The following is a 19408-nucleotide window of genomic DNA, read 5'->3' on the forward strand; positions in this document are numbered from 1 at the left end:
CCCAGCCGCTCCATGGCATGTGGGATCTTCCCGGACCGGGGCACGAACCCGTGTCCCCTGCATCGGCAGGCGGACTCTCAACCACTGCGCCACCAGGGAAGCCCTAGGATTCCATTTTGAAACACAATTACAATATCAAACATTTTTATCTGCAACGATGCTGTACTACATCCATATGAAGAAAATGAAGAAATTTAAGTTATTTACCTGACGTGGATTTTGTTGACCAAATTTAACTTGATGAGTGACAGCCTTGATAAACTTCTGTTGCTTTGCTCCTTTCTTATTCTTTAGACCAAAAGTTTTGTCCTAAATTTGAAAAATTATTGAGATATCTTAGCAATTTATATTAATTTCTTATCTATTTTTTCAGTCATGTCTAAAAATCATTCTTTCATTTATGCATTGGTAAGAAAATTATTCTTTCTTTATGCTATACACAGACATGCAAAACACTACAATGACAAGTCTAGGCAACATATGACCTCAAAACATCACCCAGGATTCTTTAGGATTCAATACATACTTATAACTATCATCAATAAGCTTGTTAGCCTATAATGCTTTTTCTGAATTGTGTTTTCAGAATATCAGTATTACAGGATGTGCAGAGTTGTTACACTAGGATAATTAGTTCAACAGTCAAATAAGTTTAGGAAAATGCTTATTTAACAGGGTTTTTAATTCTCAAGCACAAGATATGTGAGAGCCTTTACCAGAGGAGATACAGTAGGCAGCAATCCCAAATCTTATTTTACCTCAGAAAACATTTTTCTCAGAGTATCCTGAGGGATTATGCACTACCGAACACATTTTAGGGAATACTGCATAAGAAGATACATTAAGTTCTGGATTGGTTTTTTTGGGTAATAGAGCTATCCTCTCAAAACAATTAAATTTATAGAAACCAAACTACTAAAGTATATACACTACTAGCTGTTGCTAAAAAGGAAATATTAAAATTGAAGTATTCCTAACTAAAAAGCAACAATCTAAATTTGGAATATTATTAAATAGTAATTTGGGCAAGTTATTAATACAATAGCAGCTATCACTTATGGTATGCTCATTATGTGCAAGGCACTAACGGTGGTCTTTGACTACTTACTCATATTTAGTAAGTATACAGCACAAAAACATTTAGAAAGCACTGCACAACTGTGTGTGTGTTTGGGGGCTACAGTGGGTTGAATAGGGTCCTCCCCCCAAATTCATGTCTACCCCGACCTCAGAATGTGAGAATTTATTTGGAAATAGGTCTTTGTAGCTGTAATAAATTAAGATGAAGTCACACTGGATTACCGTGAGCCCTAAATCCAATGACTGGTATCTCTATAAGAAGAGGAAAGGACACAAACATAGAGCGAGAAGGCAATTTCGTGAAGAAAGAGGTAGAGAGATTAGAGTGATACAGCTACCAGCCAAGGAATGCCAAGGACTGCCAGAAGCCACCAGAAACCAGGAAAAGGCAAGAAAAGATTCTTCCCTAGAGTCTTCAGAGGGAGCACTGCCCTGCCTGTACCTGATTTCAGATTTCTAGCCTCCACATCTGTGAAAGAATAAATTTCTGTTTCAAGTCACCTGGTTTGTGGTAATTTGTTATGGCAGCCCTAAGAAACTAACACAAGAAGCTAGACTGAGTGAGCTTCACTCTAAGGTAAACGGGTGAAAAGGCTGTCAGGAAACCACCGAACACTGGTATCTGAAGTCTTTTTTCCTGTCTTTTCTGTTTCTCTGGAAAAGAATCTTCTAGCTAGGAGAGCAATAACCCTGGCTAAAGGACTGGAGAAGAGAGCAGGTGGGAGAAGGTGTCTCTTAGTTTACTACACAGACTCCTTCCTTAGTGGCCCTTTTCAGGCTCATATTTTAACCATGCTCCCCACATCCTTTGTGCCTAGTTACAGAAGCAGAGAGGCCTCCTGATTTATCCCCTCCACCCCCTTTCTTGCGAGGGAAATAGGTAAGAGCTATCAGCTACTTCTATACTTTTAACACCCAGTTTTCAGTCACTCGCCTTCTGCATTACCTAGTACCTCCCACTGTCAAGCTTTTGCAGACTTCTTCAGAGCAAACCCACCTGCTTCTCAATCGCACACTCCTAGGTGGGCCCTCAGGCCCAACTGCTCTGCTCTACTAAGCCAGTTAACCAACTCATCCATCTACTATCAATCTTCGTATGCTGAGGTTCAAAAGTACAACACCATCTACATATGTCTCATCAGAGAACAGCGTTTCTGGGGTTCAACTCATGCCCCACATGTAACTACAGAGGAGAAGCAAACTGTGAATAAACAAGGCCAAACGGCAAGGTAGATACTGATATATGAAAACTTAGGAAAGAAAAAAGTCCTCTAAGGGGATGTGGCCAGCTAGAGAAGAAAGTACTCATGACAACAGCTTCTGGTAGAGGTGTATAAGCTCCAGATTCCAGGAGAAAAAGTTTTTCAGGTTTAATTACACTGCTTTAGCACATAATTAACCAGTCTAAAGAGAATGAATGAGTTGTGTCTTGGAAGTCTCTAATTAGGTTAGAACTTGGAAATTGCTATTTTTTTCCAGAGATAAGGGATACTTATTTACCTAGTATTCACTAAACATAAACTTCTGAATATATACTTTATTGAATCCTCTTAACAATCATATGATATACTATTATCTCATTCTGTAAATGTGGATACTGAAACTCAGAAATCTTCAACAATTCTTTTGAAGTAACACTGCTAATAAGGGGCAGGCTGTACAATGTAATGATTCAAGAGTATAAGCTCTGGAGTCAGACTGGCCAAATTCTAATCCCAAACAGGACTGGGCAAATTACCTCCTTTGTCAGTTTTCTTATTTGTAAAGTGGATCTCACTCTAACCTCTTAGGGTTACTACAAAGAGGCGGAACACAGTGGTTAACATCAAGGACTCTGGAGCCAGAATCCTGACTCTGCCACTTGCCGGCTTAATAACCTTGGGCAAGTTATTTAACCTGTTTCTGTTTCCTCAACTGCAAAAAGGTACTTATCTCGGTGAGAGAATTAAAGGAGCTGTGTAAATTTATCACTTATAGATGGCTTGTTTCTTTTCCTTCCTTTCCCCAAAACACTGAGAACTGTGTCTGGCCCAGGTATATCTGACTCCAAGCAAAGCCCTTGTTCTTTCCACCAGGAAAAACTACTTCCCAGAGAAACTAGTTAGGTTATTGGGTCGGTTGGTACACAACGTTTTCTGAATATTACACTGTGGACCTGGGATACTAACAGTACCTCTTGAAAATAGGATAGTTAAAAATTCGGAATACTTCCAAAAGGCTTCCTTTCCCTTTTTCTTGAGTTCAGGACAGACCTTACCTAAAGATTAACCTGGATTTAGGGTCAGGGGATATGAGATGGGAAGACTGGAGGTTATACTCAACCCCAAATCATGGTTAAAATAAAACTAGGGAAACAGTGGTCCTCATTAAGTGATAAGGAAGGAAGAGTGTATGTTTCAGACTTGGGAAATTAAATACGAAGGAGTTTAGAGAACAGGCAGTAATTCTAAGAAAAGGACGACTCCCAGAGGTTCCAAAAGCCTTAACACTCAGTGAACTCCAGACTTCACTTAAAACTGACAGTTTCTCCCCCGTCCACTCTTCAGTAATCCTGCTTCTTTTACAGGACAGCCTCTACTCCTTAAATAAGATGTCTGAATAAAGGAAGGGGGCAGGAGTACAGGTCAATAATGAATAGTACTCCAAGATAACTGGAGTCCTCCTTTTGGGACACTAGTATAAACAAAGGCCAGCACTGTTTTACCTCATTAGTTTCTTCCCCAAATGCACTCCAGTATACTTTTGTTCTCTATCCATGCAATGGATATTCTGCAGCTGGTTAATAGAGCTTCAAGTAATCAACAGTTGACCTTAGCTGAAGTTTTTCACTGGCAACGAGAATCATTTCTTTCTCCATCCTTCACATACCTGGATCCTATCCCTATAGGTCTCCATTACTACTTCCTTGCTGCTACAAGGCCTTAGCTGGACATCCTTTATTTGCTTGCCCTAAACCCAGATTATCCCCCGGTTTCCATTAACAAACCTTCCATTTCCCAAAGCTGACTTCAGTTTATTAAATTTTATCCAAAGAAAGCAAATAGTGCATGCCATTTGAGACAACAGTGTGAATGTTTAACAGAACCATAACCCTTTTTTTTAAATAACCCTTTTTGATATACTCATTTCAGAAAGAAAATACTTATAAATGCAAATGAATTCATGAAATTTTGGGGAGTTTAAACAGGGAAAGAAAAAAAATGAAGGCACCATAAGGAAATTATTTCAAGTGATAGAAAGTAAGCACTGCATGACAGTACAGTTCAGTCTATTTCCCCTAACTAGTTTTTTATATTAATAAATTAACAAATGCCATTAATTTAACATATACCATACGTCAGGTACTTTACATGTCATCCACTGCTCTGTAATATAGGAATTAGCTCCATTTTGCTAATGAGAAACTGAGGTTCAGATAGGTCATGTAACTTGCCTAAAACTACAGAATTTGAAATATATATAAATTTATTTATTTATTCATTCATTTATTTATGGTTTTGTTGGGTCTTGGTTGCCGCGCACGGACTTTCTCTAGTTGTGGCGAGCAGGAGCTACTCTTTGTTGAGGTGCACAGGTTTCTCATTGTGGTGGCTTCTCTTGTTGCAGAGCACGGGCTCTAGGCACACGGGCTTCAGTAGTTGTGGCACGCAGGCTCAGTAGTTGTGGCTCGCAGGCTCTAAAGCACAGGCTCAGTAGTTGTGGCGCACGGGCTTAGTTACTCCGTGGCATGTGGGATCTTCCCAGACCAGGGCTCGAACCCGTTTCCCCTGCATTGGCAGGCAGATTCTTAACCACTGCCACACCAGGGAAGCCTCCAAAATTTGAAATTTTAATGTGAAATATGGGACTCAAATGCAGGTCTATCTCACCCCAAGCCAGTGCTTCTTTCATTAAATTAGGCTGTCTCTCATGCCTCTTTTTACTTCCTTTACTTGGAGTTCTCAAAAGCTACGTGTTGCTGTTGTTCTTCTATCGTGAGTGCCTATGGTGGTGGCAGTGGAAGCAACAGAGGTACAGAAGATGGGACAGGCAAGTAGTGCAACCACTTATTTTAAAATCTCTTCAAAAGTACTGCTTAAAAAGCATATGTTCTACTTAACTGTCAATTTTTGGTAAACTTAGAATTTCGGGTCATAGTCCTATAAAAACCTTCCAAAATTAACCAGACACTTAAATAAGTATTAGCCTTTTACAGGTCAAAGTATAGACTTTAAAGAAATATTTTTTTCCACAAATATTATGGTCATAGAGATAAACAACCAGTATGAGCCAGGTTCCAATTACGTTCATTATAAGTCTGTTGCAGAATATATTTTACATCGCTAAAAACAGAACTACCATATGACCCAGCAATTCCACTCCTGGGTATATATCCAAACCCCCCCCCCAAAAAAACACTAATTTGAAAAGATGCATGCACCCCAATGTTCATAGCAGCATTGTTTACAATTGCCAAGATATGGAAGCAATCTAAGTGTCCATCAACACATGAATGGATAAGGAAGACATGGTACACACACACACACACACACACACACACACACAATGGAATACTACTTAGCCATTAAAAGGAATGAAATTTTGCCATGTGCAGCAACATGGGTGGACTTGGAGGGCATTATACTAAGTTAAATGAGTCAGACAGAGAAAGACAAACACTGTATGATATCACTTATATGTGCACTCTAAAAAACACAACAAAGTAGTGAATGTAACACAAAACAAACTACTAGATACCAGTGGAGGGGGGAATATACAGGTGGAGAAGTGGGAGGTACAAACTATTGGGTGTATATAGGCTCGAGGATGTATTGTACAACACGCGGAATACAGTCAATATTTTGTAATAACTATAAATGGAAAGTAACCTTTAGAAGTTGTATATAAAACTTAAAAAATTAAAAAACATGTAGAATTCTTAAAAATATATTTTTTACTTCATCTTAACTTTTAAAGGCTTTGGTAATAAAAATCCTTTCTAGTATTCGAAATTATGCAAATTATACAAAAATTGATAAAGTGCTGTTCTGGATGAAATCTGATTGAGGAGCTGGGAGCTAAGCCTGCTGTAACTCTCCTCAACCCCTTGCAAGAGCCACTGAGATATGCTAGGGCTTTAGGTAAGTTTAAAAAAAAAAAAAAAGTCACTTATGATATTTAACAAAATGGAATATACTGTTTCCTAACCAGGATGAATATTCTCTATAAGTCTAGTTTCACAAAAAATGATATAACTTAACCTACAACTTAAAATATTGTCATTCCTCTCTGGTGGTAGCAAAGATCTATGCAGCACACTACCATTTAAAACAAAAAACAAAAAAACACACACTCATCATATATGTTAAATGTGAGGAAAAAAGGCTTAATTTCACCATTCTAATACTTTTGGCTAAAGAATACAGCTATTTTGCAATTTTCTTTTGTGAAGTCTTCATTAATGAAACTAAAGTCCTCTTTATCTTAAAAATAACCTTGTAACAAGATGAATGAATCCATAATATAACTACCATTTTTAGTTGATAGGATACTATAAGTAACTTTCATTTACAATTCCTTAAAACAAAAATATTTATTTAAAAACAGAAACAATCATATATAGTTAAAACTTGATAATGTGTAAAGTATACTTAAATTGTCATGTAACATTTAATTTCATGTCTATATGGGAGTTGTACTTGGCATCATGGTCTAACATGTTAATACAACCTCAGTAAAGGAAGTTAACAGGTAAAATGTCATCCCTAAAATGCTCCTGGTTTATTTACACAGCACTGAATGCCATCAGATCTCCATCCCCAGAGATCTACCTAAGTGCCAGGAGTCCAGATTCTTCAAAAAGGTACAGCAGACACAGGTGTGAAGGTGACAATCATTCTGTTTTCAAATCTCTGGTTATGCTACTCATGACAGTTCTAAATAGCACAAACTGGCAATAAGAATACAGGTTCTGTTTCAGTGTTGGAACTTGGCCCAGGCTACTAGAATTCTAAATAAGCATGTTAGTTAAACTCAACCAACAGACTAAAACTTCTGTGAAATTTGACAAAGTTCTGATTAGATTTATACAATGAAACCCTGGGGGCTTTCAATGCTATTTTTCAAGGCTATAAATACTAAATATTAAAAATAATAATCATTTATAAATAAACATCTCATTTCAAAACACGCACAACACGCATTTTGGTCGTGTTCTAATAAAAAGTTAACTATTCCACAAAAGGCTCTGCATTAATTATTCAGATATACCTCATGCAGGAAAAACGGTCATGGCTTTTCCAATTACTTCTAACGTACACGAGGAACTATTTAATTATGAGAAGGATTAATAACAGGAATTGAGGGAAGAAATATCTTGTTGGGGACTACACTACACGTTTATGGAATCTCAAATACGGTCCACTCTCTTAAGGAAACTCATTGATACAGTCGTTGGACTACAAACATAAAACATTTGAGAACGTCAACAACGTTCCTCTGCCATTAAAGGGCAACAGGCTCAGTGCACTAAATGAATATGTATAATATATAACAAATCCAGATACGGCACTGTACACAGCTAGTGACATGAGACCTAATCTCTCTTAAAACGTCACTGGATTTAACGTAACTCAGAATCTGTGACAAGCGCCATGTACAAGACGGTGGTCTACGACATGAAAGAAACCTCCTCTCTTTATGTAACTTCAAACAGTTTAGAGATGGATCGAGACGGCCATGAAGAAGTAATTTGTTGCTCTGAAAGAAGTAACCACTATTCCTAGGTGACGAGTAAAGAAACAAGGAACACAAAGGCTCGTAATGAGTCGGCCTCCCAGAAACAGTCTGGTCCGGGGCAGTTCAGCGTATTTTTTAAAACACTAGACTAAAAACGTCTTCAATTTCGGTGACCAGCGAAGGACACAACATTGTGTGGGCACTGGGGTAGGGGTCGTTTCGCACGCGACCCGGTGAAGACTGCCGTGTGGGCGGAGAAGCAAAGGCTGGGTGCGGGGGCGCCAGCGGCGTCACTACAGCGATGAGAGGCAGTGAGCGTCATCAGGGGGCTGGAGAAGGGGCTGTGGGCACACAGAACCAAAGGGAGGGGCACGTGGCCCCGGAAGACGCGAACAGGAGCCGGGGAGCGAGGAACCGGGAGACTTCTTTCCTGAGGACTCGCGGCGTGAGTGGGGGAGGGGGTGGGTACTCACTTCGATAATCTTCTCTTTCTTTTTCTGCTCCGCCTTTTTGCTGCCCCCGGCCTGAGCCTGTTTCTTGGGGGGCATTGCGGAGATAGGTGGCACCGGCCAGACTTAAGCGTAGCTGGACTCCCTCAGGGACTCTGGCCCCGCGACAGGAGGAGGAGGGAGACGCGCGCAGCCGTTGCCGCCGCACCACACGGAAAGCTAGTCGCTCACTCGCCGCCGAAACGCGGCCTTTGCGACAGTTCGGTGCTGCGGAGCATTGTGGGTAGCGAGGAGCGCGGAAGCGGAGGTGCGCGTGCGCTTCTGCAGCGGCCGGCCAGGATGGGGCAGGGACGGGACGTGGGAAAAAATGACCGGGCGTCACACGTGATGTCACTTACGCGCCTAGCATTTTCTTGGTTGCGGCAGGCCTCATAATGGTTGGGGCGAGCGGGTTGGAACACACTGCGCTTGAGTTCTCCCTGCGCATCCTATTCCGCTGAGGGTGTGCGACTCATGCCCATCTTCGCCTCGGGTGGAGGCTTTTTCTGCCTGCTGGATTAGTGGTCGCCTGTAGCATCCACAGCCTGGGTGATCACCGATTAGCCGCAGCAACTCGGGGATGCTTGAAGGTTCAGGGTACCCAGTTACCTTCTTCACGTGCCCAGGTGGGGCAGGGCCGGTCGGCCGGCGAGTGCAGCGTGCTTCAGGTTATTGTGAAGGTTTACGAAGAAGTAGACTTTGAAACTTTCTGCATAAGATAATGCCAAAGAATCCCGTGTGTGTGTGTGTGTGTGTGTGTGTGTGTGTGTGATGTATTTTACTTCATCTGGGATCCTATCCCTGGTTGATGGGTGGACTCCCCTGTCTTTTACTTATTTATTTACTTTCTTGTTTATCTTTTATTATTTTTGTAGTTCATGTCAGAAGACGGAAGGACCCCACCTTCTTCTCTATTCAGTATTATAATCTTTCTGATTCTTTGAGAATCTTCTCCTTTAAGACTTCCCGTGGGGGTGGAATGTATTTGCCTTGTTTCTCTTTTTAGTGCTCCCAAGGATAGCTTTGGGCCCTTTGATTTTTTGAAGAATTTTATCGGTAATCATTCTTATAAAACTGATGAATTATAAGTAACAAATATGGGGGCATTATAAAGAATCTAGAAACTAAATTATAGTAGTGGCCCCAGGTTCATATGTCTTAATTCCCTTCTACGTACGACCATTACTTTTGTTTCTGCCCCGCAGTTGTGATCCAGGCAGAGAAAAAAGATCCTGTCTTGCCTTAAGTGGAAAATATACATTTTAAAATATAGTACCTCCTCTGATAGCCCTCGTCCCTCATAGTCATTTCTTCATAGATTAGAAATAAGTCTAACTCATTGAATTCACTGTTTTCTGAGATAATTGCTTGTTTGTGGTATCCAGTAGCAAATGAAAGTAGGATTAGGAATTCAATACCTTTTACTCCTTTATAATTTAAACTAAACTTCCACAAAACAAAGTTTAAAGGTGTAGTCCAAGGGTTACAAATTCAAATGCCCCAGAAAGCAGGGATATAAACATGGGTGTCAAGATGAATGAAATACACTAGGGCAGCAGTCCCCAACCCTTTTGGCACCAGGGACCGGTTTCGTGGAAGACAATTTTTCCACGGACTGGGGTCGGGTGGTGGGGGTGGGGGGATGGTTCAGGCGGTAATGCGAGCGATGTAGAGGGATGGGGAGCGTGCTTGCCCACCGCTCACCTCCTGCTGTGTGCACCCCAGTTCCTAACAGGCCGCCGGTCCGAGGCCTGGGGGTTGGGGACCCCTGCACTAAAGAATAGTGGACCATCGTTAAACCTGAGGTAAATGCCCACCATAAAAGAGCTCAAAAAATAAAAAAGTTTAAAAAAATGTTGGTCCTGGCTGATTGATTTGGTAGACAGGCTGTGGATTTATTGCCTTGGATGTAGTCTGTTCCCTTAACTTTACCTCTTTAGAAGGCATCAGAATATATTACTTGGACCTGAGTCTCTAGGGAGTAGGAGATTTGGTACTGAAGAAGAAATTATTTCTTTGCTACCCAGCAGCCAGGTGCTTCCTGACTATAGTTAACAATATGGTAATATAGTATTATGAATCAATTATACTTCAATTTTTAAAAAGATGCATAATAAATTTTAGAATAAATAGTAAAAAACTCAATACTGTATTGTATACTTGAAAGTTGTTGAGAGTAGATTTTAAAAGTTTGCTCACACACGCATACACACACACACACACACAGTAACTTATGTGAGGTGATGGGTGTGTTAACTAACTTGATTGTGGTAATAGTTTCACAACATATACATACGTCAAATCACCATATTGTACACCTTAAGCTTACACAATATTATGTGTTAATTATATCTCAATAAATCTGGGGCGGGGGTAAGAGAAAAGAATAGAGATCTAAGATCCAAAACAAACAAAACCAAAGGTCCTTCCTGTGTGTGTGTGTGTGTGAGAGAGAGAGAGAGAGAGGGATAACCCATTACGTTAAAATTCCCACTTCAGAAACTAAAGGGGCAAGTTTCTCCCTTTCCCTTATCCCACAGAACCAGATTCTAGCTACATAATTTAGGGTTGGGCAGGCAGATCCTTCCTGCCACCTCCCCCCACCCCCATGTCTATGTTTTTTATCTCAAAGGAATGAGACAAGACTCAGGAAGAGTTCTGGAGTCTTTCAGGGCGTTAGAAGAATACACTTTATTACAAATCCAGGTGGTATGTCAGTGGCAGTATCTGCTTCACACTTTAATTACATTCTTTGCTATTATCTCTTGCTCTTTAGGTTTTCCCAGCCTGATTCTCCAGGCTTCTCAAGATTCTGGATATCCTAAGTTTACCAGATTCCTTAGATTCTGTGGGCAACATTTCATATATATATATATATATATATATATATATATATATATTAAATTGGGCTTGATTTTAGTTGTTTGCACCTAAAGACTCTGTTACGGGATGATTTGTGCCTCCCCCCACCCTTCCAAATTCATATGTTGAAGCACTGATCTCTAGTGCCCCAGAATGTGACTGTGTTTACAGGTAAGGACTTTAGAGAGGTGATTAAGTTAAAATGAGGCTTTTAGGTTGGGCTCTAATAGTGATACAATCTAACTGGTGTCCTTATAAGAAGAGGAAATTTCACACAGAAACATTAGGTATGCATGTGCACAAAGGAAATACCACATGAAGACACAGCAAGAAAGTAGCCATCTGCAAGCCAAGGTGAGAGGCCTCAGAAGAAACCAAATCGGCTGACATTTTGATCTTGGACTTCTAGCCTGCAAAACCATAAGAATATAAACTGTTGTTTAAGCCACCAAGTCTGTGATATTTTGTTATCACAGCATACTAATACACTAACTGATAAAGGACCAAACTATGCTGTGGGTGTTGTTACGGTGAGCAGAGGCAAGACTACTAGTTTATGTAAATAAATTCTTGTCATTAAGACAAGACTAATTTGACTGGCCATGTAAATTGCTGATTTATGGATTGAGGCAGTACATATTAGAAAGTATTTTGATTTAAATATTGAGGGCTTCAAAATGCTTCTGACACGTCGGCAGTTTCCTTAAGACATTTTTTCCTCTCCCAAATAATAAACTATTACAAAAGATGTGCCATTGTTTCAGTAGCGCATGTAAAATCTCTTTTAACTTGTCAGTTTGAGTTTCAATTCTATGAACCTTCACTTCAGCCTACGCTGATGTAAAGTTTTCTTAAATGGGTGACTTACATGTGTGACTTATTTGTTTCTATTTGAAATATTTCTTGGTGCCATTCTGATAAAATTATTATGGCATTTGTCAAGAAATCAAGATGTACAATTTCCAAATATTTTTTTGCTTCATTGAAGCTAAAACCATTTCTCATGATTCCCATCAATCACAGCATTTCCCTAGTACTAGCTTTCTGATGGTTTCCCATGTCCATTTGAATTTAATACAAGGGATTCCACTCTTTCCTCCACCCAGTTACGTCTGCTTTTTATCTTTTATTATTTCAGTTTATACTGCCCATTTTAGGCCAACTTTTCCTATCTCTCACCTCCACACCCCACCTATTACTCTCTACTGCCTCAGAGCTTTTCATAAATACAGCAGTCCCCCCTTATCCATCGGGGGTATGTATATTCCAATACCCCCAATGTATGCCTGAAACTGCAGATGGTACCAAACCCTATATATATTATGTTTTCTTTTCCTGTACAGTGCTAACGGGCAGGTAGCATATATAGTACGGGTACGCTGGACAAAGGGATGATTCATGTTCTGGATGGGATGTAGTGGGATAGTATAAGATTTCATCGTGCCACTCAGAACAGCTACTCAGAATGGCACACAATTTAAAACTTACAAATACAGTAAGTCCCCTACATACGAACTTTCGAGTTGCGAACTTTCAAAGAAGCGAACGTGCGTTCCCGTGTCCAGTCACATTAGTTCATGTGTCTGCATCTTCTGCAAGTGGTTGTGCTTTTGTGTACTTTACTGTACAGTACTGTATAGAGTACAGTAGTACAGTATCTTTATTTCAAGCCCAGGATGTCTGGAAGCAAGTGTAAAAGCAGCGGTGATGTAGCTGGTACTGCTAAGAAGCGCCAGGAACTGGAGGCCCAGAGAAAGGATGAAGAGAGACAGGAGGAAGAAGTAACTGAAGAACTGATGAGATTCACGACACGGGAAATGGCAAGAGGATTTTCTTTATTTGAGGAGGCACTGTTAGTGTTTGAGGCACAGGACCTGAATGTAGAATGGTACACGAAATTTGCAGCAGCCATTCAGAATGCAATCCAGTGCTACCGTGTCATCAATGAGAAAAAAAGAGCTACTACCCAGATATCACTGGATCATGTTTACAAGAGGGTAGATAGAATTGAATCCAGCAAGGAACCAGGACTTGTGCCATCATCGTCAGGTGTGAGTGAAATTACAGCTTGCCTTCCGTCTCCTATTGCTGATGATCTTTCAGCTCTACTATCTCCCACTTCCTCTCCCTCCTCCAGTCAGTAACTTTTCTTGCCTGTTCACTCGATGCCGGCCCCTGTATACCAGCTGTTGTACTGTACTACTGTACTTTTCAAGGTACTGTACTGTAAGATTAAAAATGTTTTCTTTACTTTTTGTGTTTTTCTTTGTATTATTTGTGTGAAAAGTATAATAAACCTATTATAGTGCAGTTCTATATAGCTGATTGTGTTAGTTGGGTACCTAGGCTAACTTTGTTGGACTTAAAAACAAATTGGACTAATGAATGCGCTCTTGGAACAGAACTCATTCGTATGTAGGGGATTTACTGTAGTTCATTTCTGGAATTTTCCATTGAATATTTTTGGACCAAAGTTGACCACAAGTAACTAAAACCATGGAAAGCAAAACTGTGGATAAATGGGGACCACTATAGTTTTATGTATATAACCCCAAACAAAAACTGCTATCTACATTCCATCTATTATAAATAGAAACTTTGGTGAGTCATCTTTGATTCCTTCTTCTACCTCCAAATCCAGTCAAGTCCTATTGATTCTCTCTCTTAAATATCTTTCAAATTATGCCCTTCCTACCTCACTACTTTATTTCAGGGCCACATCTCTTGCTTGGGCTACTGCAAGAAACTCTTTCTCTCAATTTCAAAATTTCTCCTTCACATTTGTTCTTTAAAAATGGGCAGGCTGCTAGCATTTTTAGTTAGCAAGTCATAAAACAAATGAACAAAGAAGAAACCAGCAGGAATGGATGGATAAAATATTTCATGTGACTAAAAGTGTTTTTTAGACATTCCAAATAATGTGGAGCTATTTATGTAAAATATAGTCTTATTTTCTGTTAGAAACATTAGATCTAGGTTTTTGGTGAAATTAAAGGTATCATTGTTTTGGTTATTACCCAAATAACACCACAACTTTCAGATGTCTGTTTTCTGAACACATTTCACAATAACTGATTTAATTAATCGAACACCATGTCACCTTCATAGCTGGATTTAGTGCCTGTTATCCCAGAATCTTAAAATCTTTAAAGTGGTACGTTTGTTCCTAGAGAGAACTGTCAAGTTAAATGCTTAATTTTTCTGTTATGAAAGCTAATTTTTTTACCTTTCTATGATATAATGTTTAAAAGATCAGATTTGAGAGTCAGAAATGTGTAGGTTAAATCTCATCCCTTCCACTTCATAGGGGACTTTAGGGAAATTGCTAAAAACCTCTAAGCTTCAGTTTCTTTATATACACAAGAGAAATAATCATACTGTTCATAACTCACAGGGCTATTGGAAGGATGAAATGACATAATGCATGTGAATCATTCAGAATGCATAACATCTGTTAAGCACATAATTAGTTTATGTTACTATAACTCCAGTTCATAGTGTAAAGAAGTAAAGAATTCATTGTTGACTTAATCTGGGGGAACTCATGCCAAGAAATGTTAAGATTGTAAAACTGGGAGATTGGGTGACTGTGTGTGGGAGCTGAGGGGGTAGAAGTCAGGAAATAGGAGAGGACTTCCAGGTGTCAAGCCTTGGCAAATGATCACTGATGGTGCTAGACAGGTTACATAGGCAATGCGTGGAGTATGTGGGCAGGGCAGGGAGTAATGTATCCAGTTTTGGCTCTGTTGAATTTAGAGTGCTAGTGGGACATCCATGTGGAGAAATCCAATGGAATATGGATATTTGACTTGGAAATTCGGGAGAGACTTTGGAACATATGGATGTCAATGGGAATGGAGAATTTTGAGGAGAATTGTACAGAGCAAAAAAAGAGTAGGAATGTAAGGGAAAAACATTTAAAAGGCAAATATAGAAGAAGCAGCTCAGGAAGCAAAGTGACAAGAGACAACTATGATAGGGATGCTTAGGGAGAAGAACCTTTCAAGTCGGAGGTTGTCACCAGGGTAGTTTTGACTCTGGAGTTGGCTTTAAAATGTGGCTACTCATTCAGAAATAGGGTGAGTCATACTGGACATCCGATTTAAGACATAGAAGTCTTAAATTAGTAGATATTTCAAACTATCTTGGCCTATATTTTTTTTCTTGTATATATGGATACTGCCGTCTGCTAATAACATGCATTTTTGTGATTAAGGTACTATATTTCGGGTATGGTCGCCCTTGTTCCCTCTTTAGGGTATATTCTTCTCCCAGATCTCCACATGGTTGGCTTGTTTTCACCCAGAGGTGTCAGCTCAAATGCTATCTCCTCGGAATGGCCAGCCCTGACCATTAGAGCTAAAGGGCCTCCCTCCCCTACTCCCAGTTAATCTCTATCTCATCACTCTCTTCATTTCTTTAATAGCATTTATCACAAGCTTTAATTACTTTGTAATTTTGTTTCTTTATTTCTTAATTGGGTGTCTCTTGCCCCAGCATATAAGCTTCATTGGAGTAGGGATCCTGGGTCTCTTGTGTACTGCTCCATTGATGGCCCCAACACAATCCGTCTCTTAGAAGGATCTCAATACATGTGTCAAAAAATAAGTGATGGGGGCAGAGTCAAGATGGCAGTGTGGCAAGATGTCGAGTTAGCGTCTCCCCACAACTAGGGCACCTGCTGGCCACTGGTGGGGGACGCTGACACCCAAGGAGACAGGAGGAACCTCCAAGTGAACTGGTAGGATGTGGGGGCACTGAGGGAGAAGGAGAAGTGGAGGCCAGACAGGACCGACGCCCCTGAGGCCAGGGGGATCAGGAGAAGCAGGTGGGAGGGACCCTCTGGAAAGAGCGGGAGAGGAGCAGAGGGCAATCTCCTGGCCCACTTGGGCCGGGGAGGCTGCTGAGCTCTCTGGCTAGTCCCCTGACCTCCAAGACACCCCGCCCCCAGCCGCATTGGTTCTGCGGGCATAGGAGGGAGGGCGGGGACAACAGGAGAGACCGGTGGGAAGGGCCCTCCAGGACCAGAGGAGCAAGAGAGGAGAGGAGGACGTTTGCCCCTCCACCTCGAGCCCAGGAAGCCTGCTGGGCTCCCAGGTGAGGTGCCCTGCCCTCTGAGACCAGGGACAGGGGGCATGCCTGGGCCCCTTCTGTTCCTTGAGCCTAAACCCCACCGCCCACAGCCCCCAGGGCCTTTTCCTGCTCTGTGGGTCCTAAGTATAGGCCCCGCCCAACACCCAAACCTCCCCCTTGCTTAGGCCCCACCCTCCCTCCACAGCCAAGGCCTTTCCCCCCCTTTTTTTTTCTTTCTTTTTTTTTTCCTTTTCCCTCCTCTTTTTTACTACTGTGGTACTCTGATGTACCTTCTGGTTGTTCATTCATCTGTATTTTTATTTTTATATTCTTTCTGACATATCTGTTAGTTTCCTAATCTAATTTTATTTTTTACTTTGTTATTGTTCTCTTTTTTTTTTTTTTTTTTGCCACCCCACGTGCCTTGCAGGATCTTGGTTCATGAGCCAGAGGTTGGGCGGAAGCTCCTGCAGTGGGAGCTCCAAGTCCGAACCACTGGACTAACAGAGATCCTCAGACACCAGGGAATATTCATCAGGGTGAGGTCTCACGAAGTTCCTCATCTCAGCACCAAGACCCAGCTCTACCCAACAGCCTACAAACTCCAGTGTTGGACGCCTCAGGCCAAACAACCAGTAAGACAGGAACACAATCCCACTCATTTAAAAAAAAAAAAAGAGACAACAAAAAAAACATTTCACAGATGAAGGAGCAAGGTAAAAACCTAAAGACCAAATAAATGAAGAGGAAATAGGCAATCTACCTGAAAAAGAATTCAGAGTAATGATAGTAAAGATGATCCAGAATCTTGGAAATAGAATGGAGGCACGGATAGAGAAAACACAAGAAATGTTTAACAGAGGTCCAGAAGAACTACAGAACAAACAAACAGAGATGAACAGCACAATAACTGAAAAGAAAAATACACTAGAAGGAATCAATAACAGAATAACTGAGGCAGAAGAATGAATAGTGAGCTGGAGTACAAAATGGTGGAAATAACTGCTGAGGAACAGAAAAAAGAAAAAAGAATGAAAAGAATTGAAGACAATCTCAGAGACCTCTGGGACAACACTAAATGCACCAACATTTAAATTATAGGGGTCCTAGAAGAATAAGAGAAAAAGAAATGGTCTGAGAAAATATTTGAAGAGACTATAGTCGAAAACTTCCTTAATATGGGAAAGGAAGTAGTCACCGAAGTCCAGGAAGCGCAGAGAGTACCATAAAGGATAAACCTTAGGAAAAACACACCAAGACACATATTAATCAAACTAACAAAAATTAAATTCAAAGAAAAAATATTAAAAGCAGCAAGGGAAAAACATAAGAAAAGAAATAACATACAAAGGAATCCCCATAAGGTTATCAGCTAATTTTTCAGCAGAAATTCTGCAGGCCAGAAGGGAGTGGCAGGATATACTTAAAGTGATGAAACAGAAAAACCTACAATCAAGATTACTCTACCCAGTAAGGATCTCATTCAGATTTGATGGAGAAATAAAAAGCTCTTCAGACAAGCAAAAGCTAAGAGAATTCAGCACCACCAAACAAGCTTTACTACAAATGCTAAAGAAACTTCTCTAGGTGGGAAACACAAGAGAAGAAAAAGACCCACAAAAACAAACCCAAAACAATTAAGAAAATGGTAGTAGGAACATACATATTGATAATAACCTTGAATGTAAATGGATTAAATGCTCCAACCAAAAATTACAGACTGGCTGAATGGATACAAAAACAAGACCCATATATATGCTGTCTACAAGAGACCAACTTCAGACCTAGGGACACATACAGACTGAAGGTGAAGTGTTGGAAAAAAGATATTCCATGAAAATGGAAATCAAAAGAAAGCTGCAGTAGCAATACTTGTATCAGGAAAAACAGACTTTAAAATAAAGACTGTTATAAGAGATAAGGAGGAACACTACATAATGATCAAAGGATCAATCCAAGAAGAAGATATAACAATTATAAATGCTTATGTACCCAACATAGGAGCACCTCAGTACATAAGGAAAATGCTAACAACCATGAAAAGAGAAATCGACAGAAATACAATAATAGTAGGGGACTTTAATACGCCACTTACACCAATGGACAGATCATCCAAACAGAAAATAAATAAGGAAACACAAGCTTTAAATGACATAATAGACCAGATAGATTTAATTGATATTATAGAACATTCCACCTCAAAGTGGCAGAATACACTTTCTTCTCAAGTGCACATGGAACATTCTCCAGGATAGATCATATCTTGAGTCACAAATCAAGCCTTGGAAAATTTAAGCATCTTTTCTGACCACAGTGCCATGAGATTGGAAATCAATTACAGGAAAAAAACTGTAAAAAACACAATTACATGGAGGCTAAACAGTGGGCTAATAAATAACCAAGAGATTACTGAAGAAATCAAAGAAGAAATAAAAAGATACATAGAAACAAATGACAATGAAACCCAACGACCCAAAACCTATGGGACACAGCAAATGCAGTTCCAGGAAGGAAGTTTATAGCAATTCAATCTCATCTCAAGAAACAAGAAAACTCTCAAATAAACATCTAACCCTACACTTAAAACAACTAGAAAAAGAAGAACAAAGAAAACCCAAAGTCAGTAGAAGAAATCATAAAGATCAGAACAGAAATAAATCAAATAGAAATGAAGAAAACAATACCAAAGATCAACAAAACTAAAAGCTGGTTCTTGGGCTTCTCTGGTGGCGCAGTGGTTGAGAGTCTGCCTGCCGATGCAGGGGACACGGGTTCGTGCCCTGGTCCGGGAAGGTACCGCATGCCGCGGAGTGGCTGGGCCCGTGAGCCGTGGCTGCTGAGCCTGTGCATCCAGAGCCTGTGCTCTGCAGCGGGAGAGGCCACAACGGTGAGAGGCCCATGTACCGCAAAAAAAAAAAAAGCTGGTTCTTTGAGAAGATAAACAAAATTGATATACCCTTAACCAGACTCATCAAGAAAAAAAGGGAGAGGACTCAAATCAATAAAATTAGAAATGAAAAAGGACAAGTTACAACGGGCACTGCAGAAATACAAAGCATCCTAAGAGACTACTACAAGCAAGTCTATGCCAATAAAATGGACAACCATGAAGAAACAGACAAATTCCTGGAAAGGTACAATTTTCCAAGACTGAACTAGGAAGAATTAGAAAATATAAACAGACCTGT

General features: G+C 40.3%; 1 protein-coding gene across 3 annotated transcripts in view; it reads right to left on the reverse strand.

The window, feature by feature from the left end:
* ZC3H15 (zinc finger CCCH-type containing 15) overlaps positions 1 to 8484 on the reverse strand; it is a 40982-nt gene extending 32498 nt beyond the window's left edge. For all 3 annotated transcript variants that reach the window (XR_016394098.1, XR_016394097.1, XM_022567210.3), the window contains exons 1-2: positions 8271 to 8484; positions 208 to 309 (exon numbers count right to left, since the gene is read on the reverse strand). Coding sequence is in view for 1 of the 3 variants with exons in the window: in XM_022567210.3 (XP_022422918.1) it covers positions 208 to 309; positions 8271 to 8345 (177 nt within the window). In the remaining 2 variants the exon portion in view is untranslated. The remainder of the gene's footprint in view (positions 1 to 207; positions 310 to 8270) is intronic.
* Between the last annotated feature and the right edge of the window lie 10924 nt (positions 8485 to 19408).

The sequence above is a fragment of the Delphinapterus leucas genome, chromosome 8 (genome assembly GCF_059928025.1).
Source record: "Delphinapterus leucas isolate spDelLeu-1000000601 "Yukka" chromosome 8, BTC_Dleu_Yukka2, whole genome shotgun sequence".
Lineage (NCBI taxonomy): Eukaryota > Metazoa > Chordata > Mammalia > Artiodactyla > Monodontidae > Delphinapterus > Delphinapterus leucas.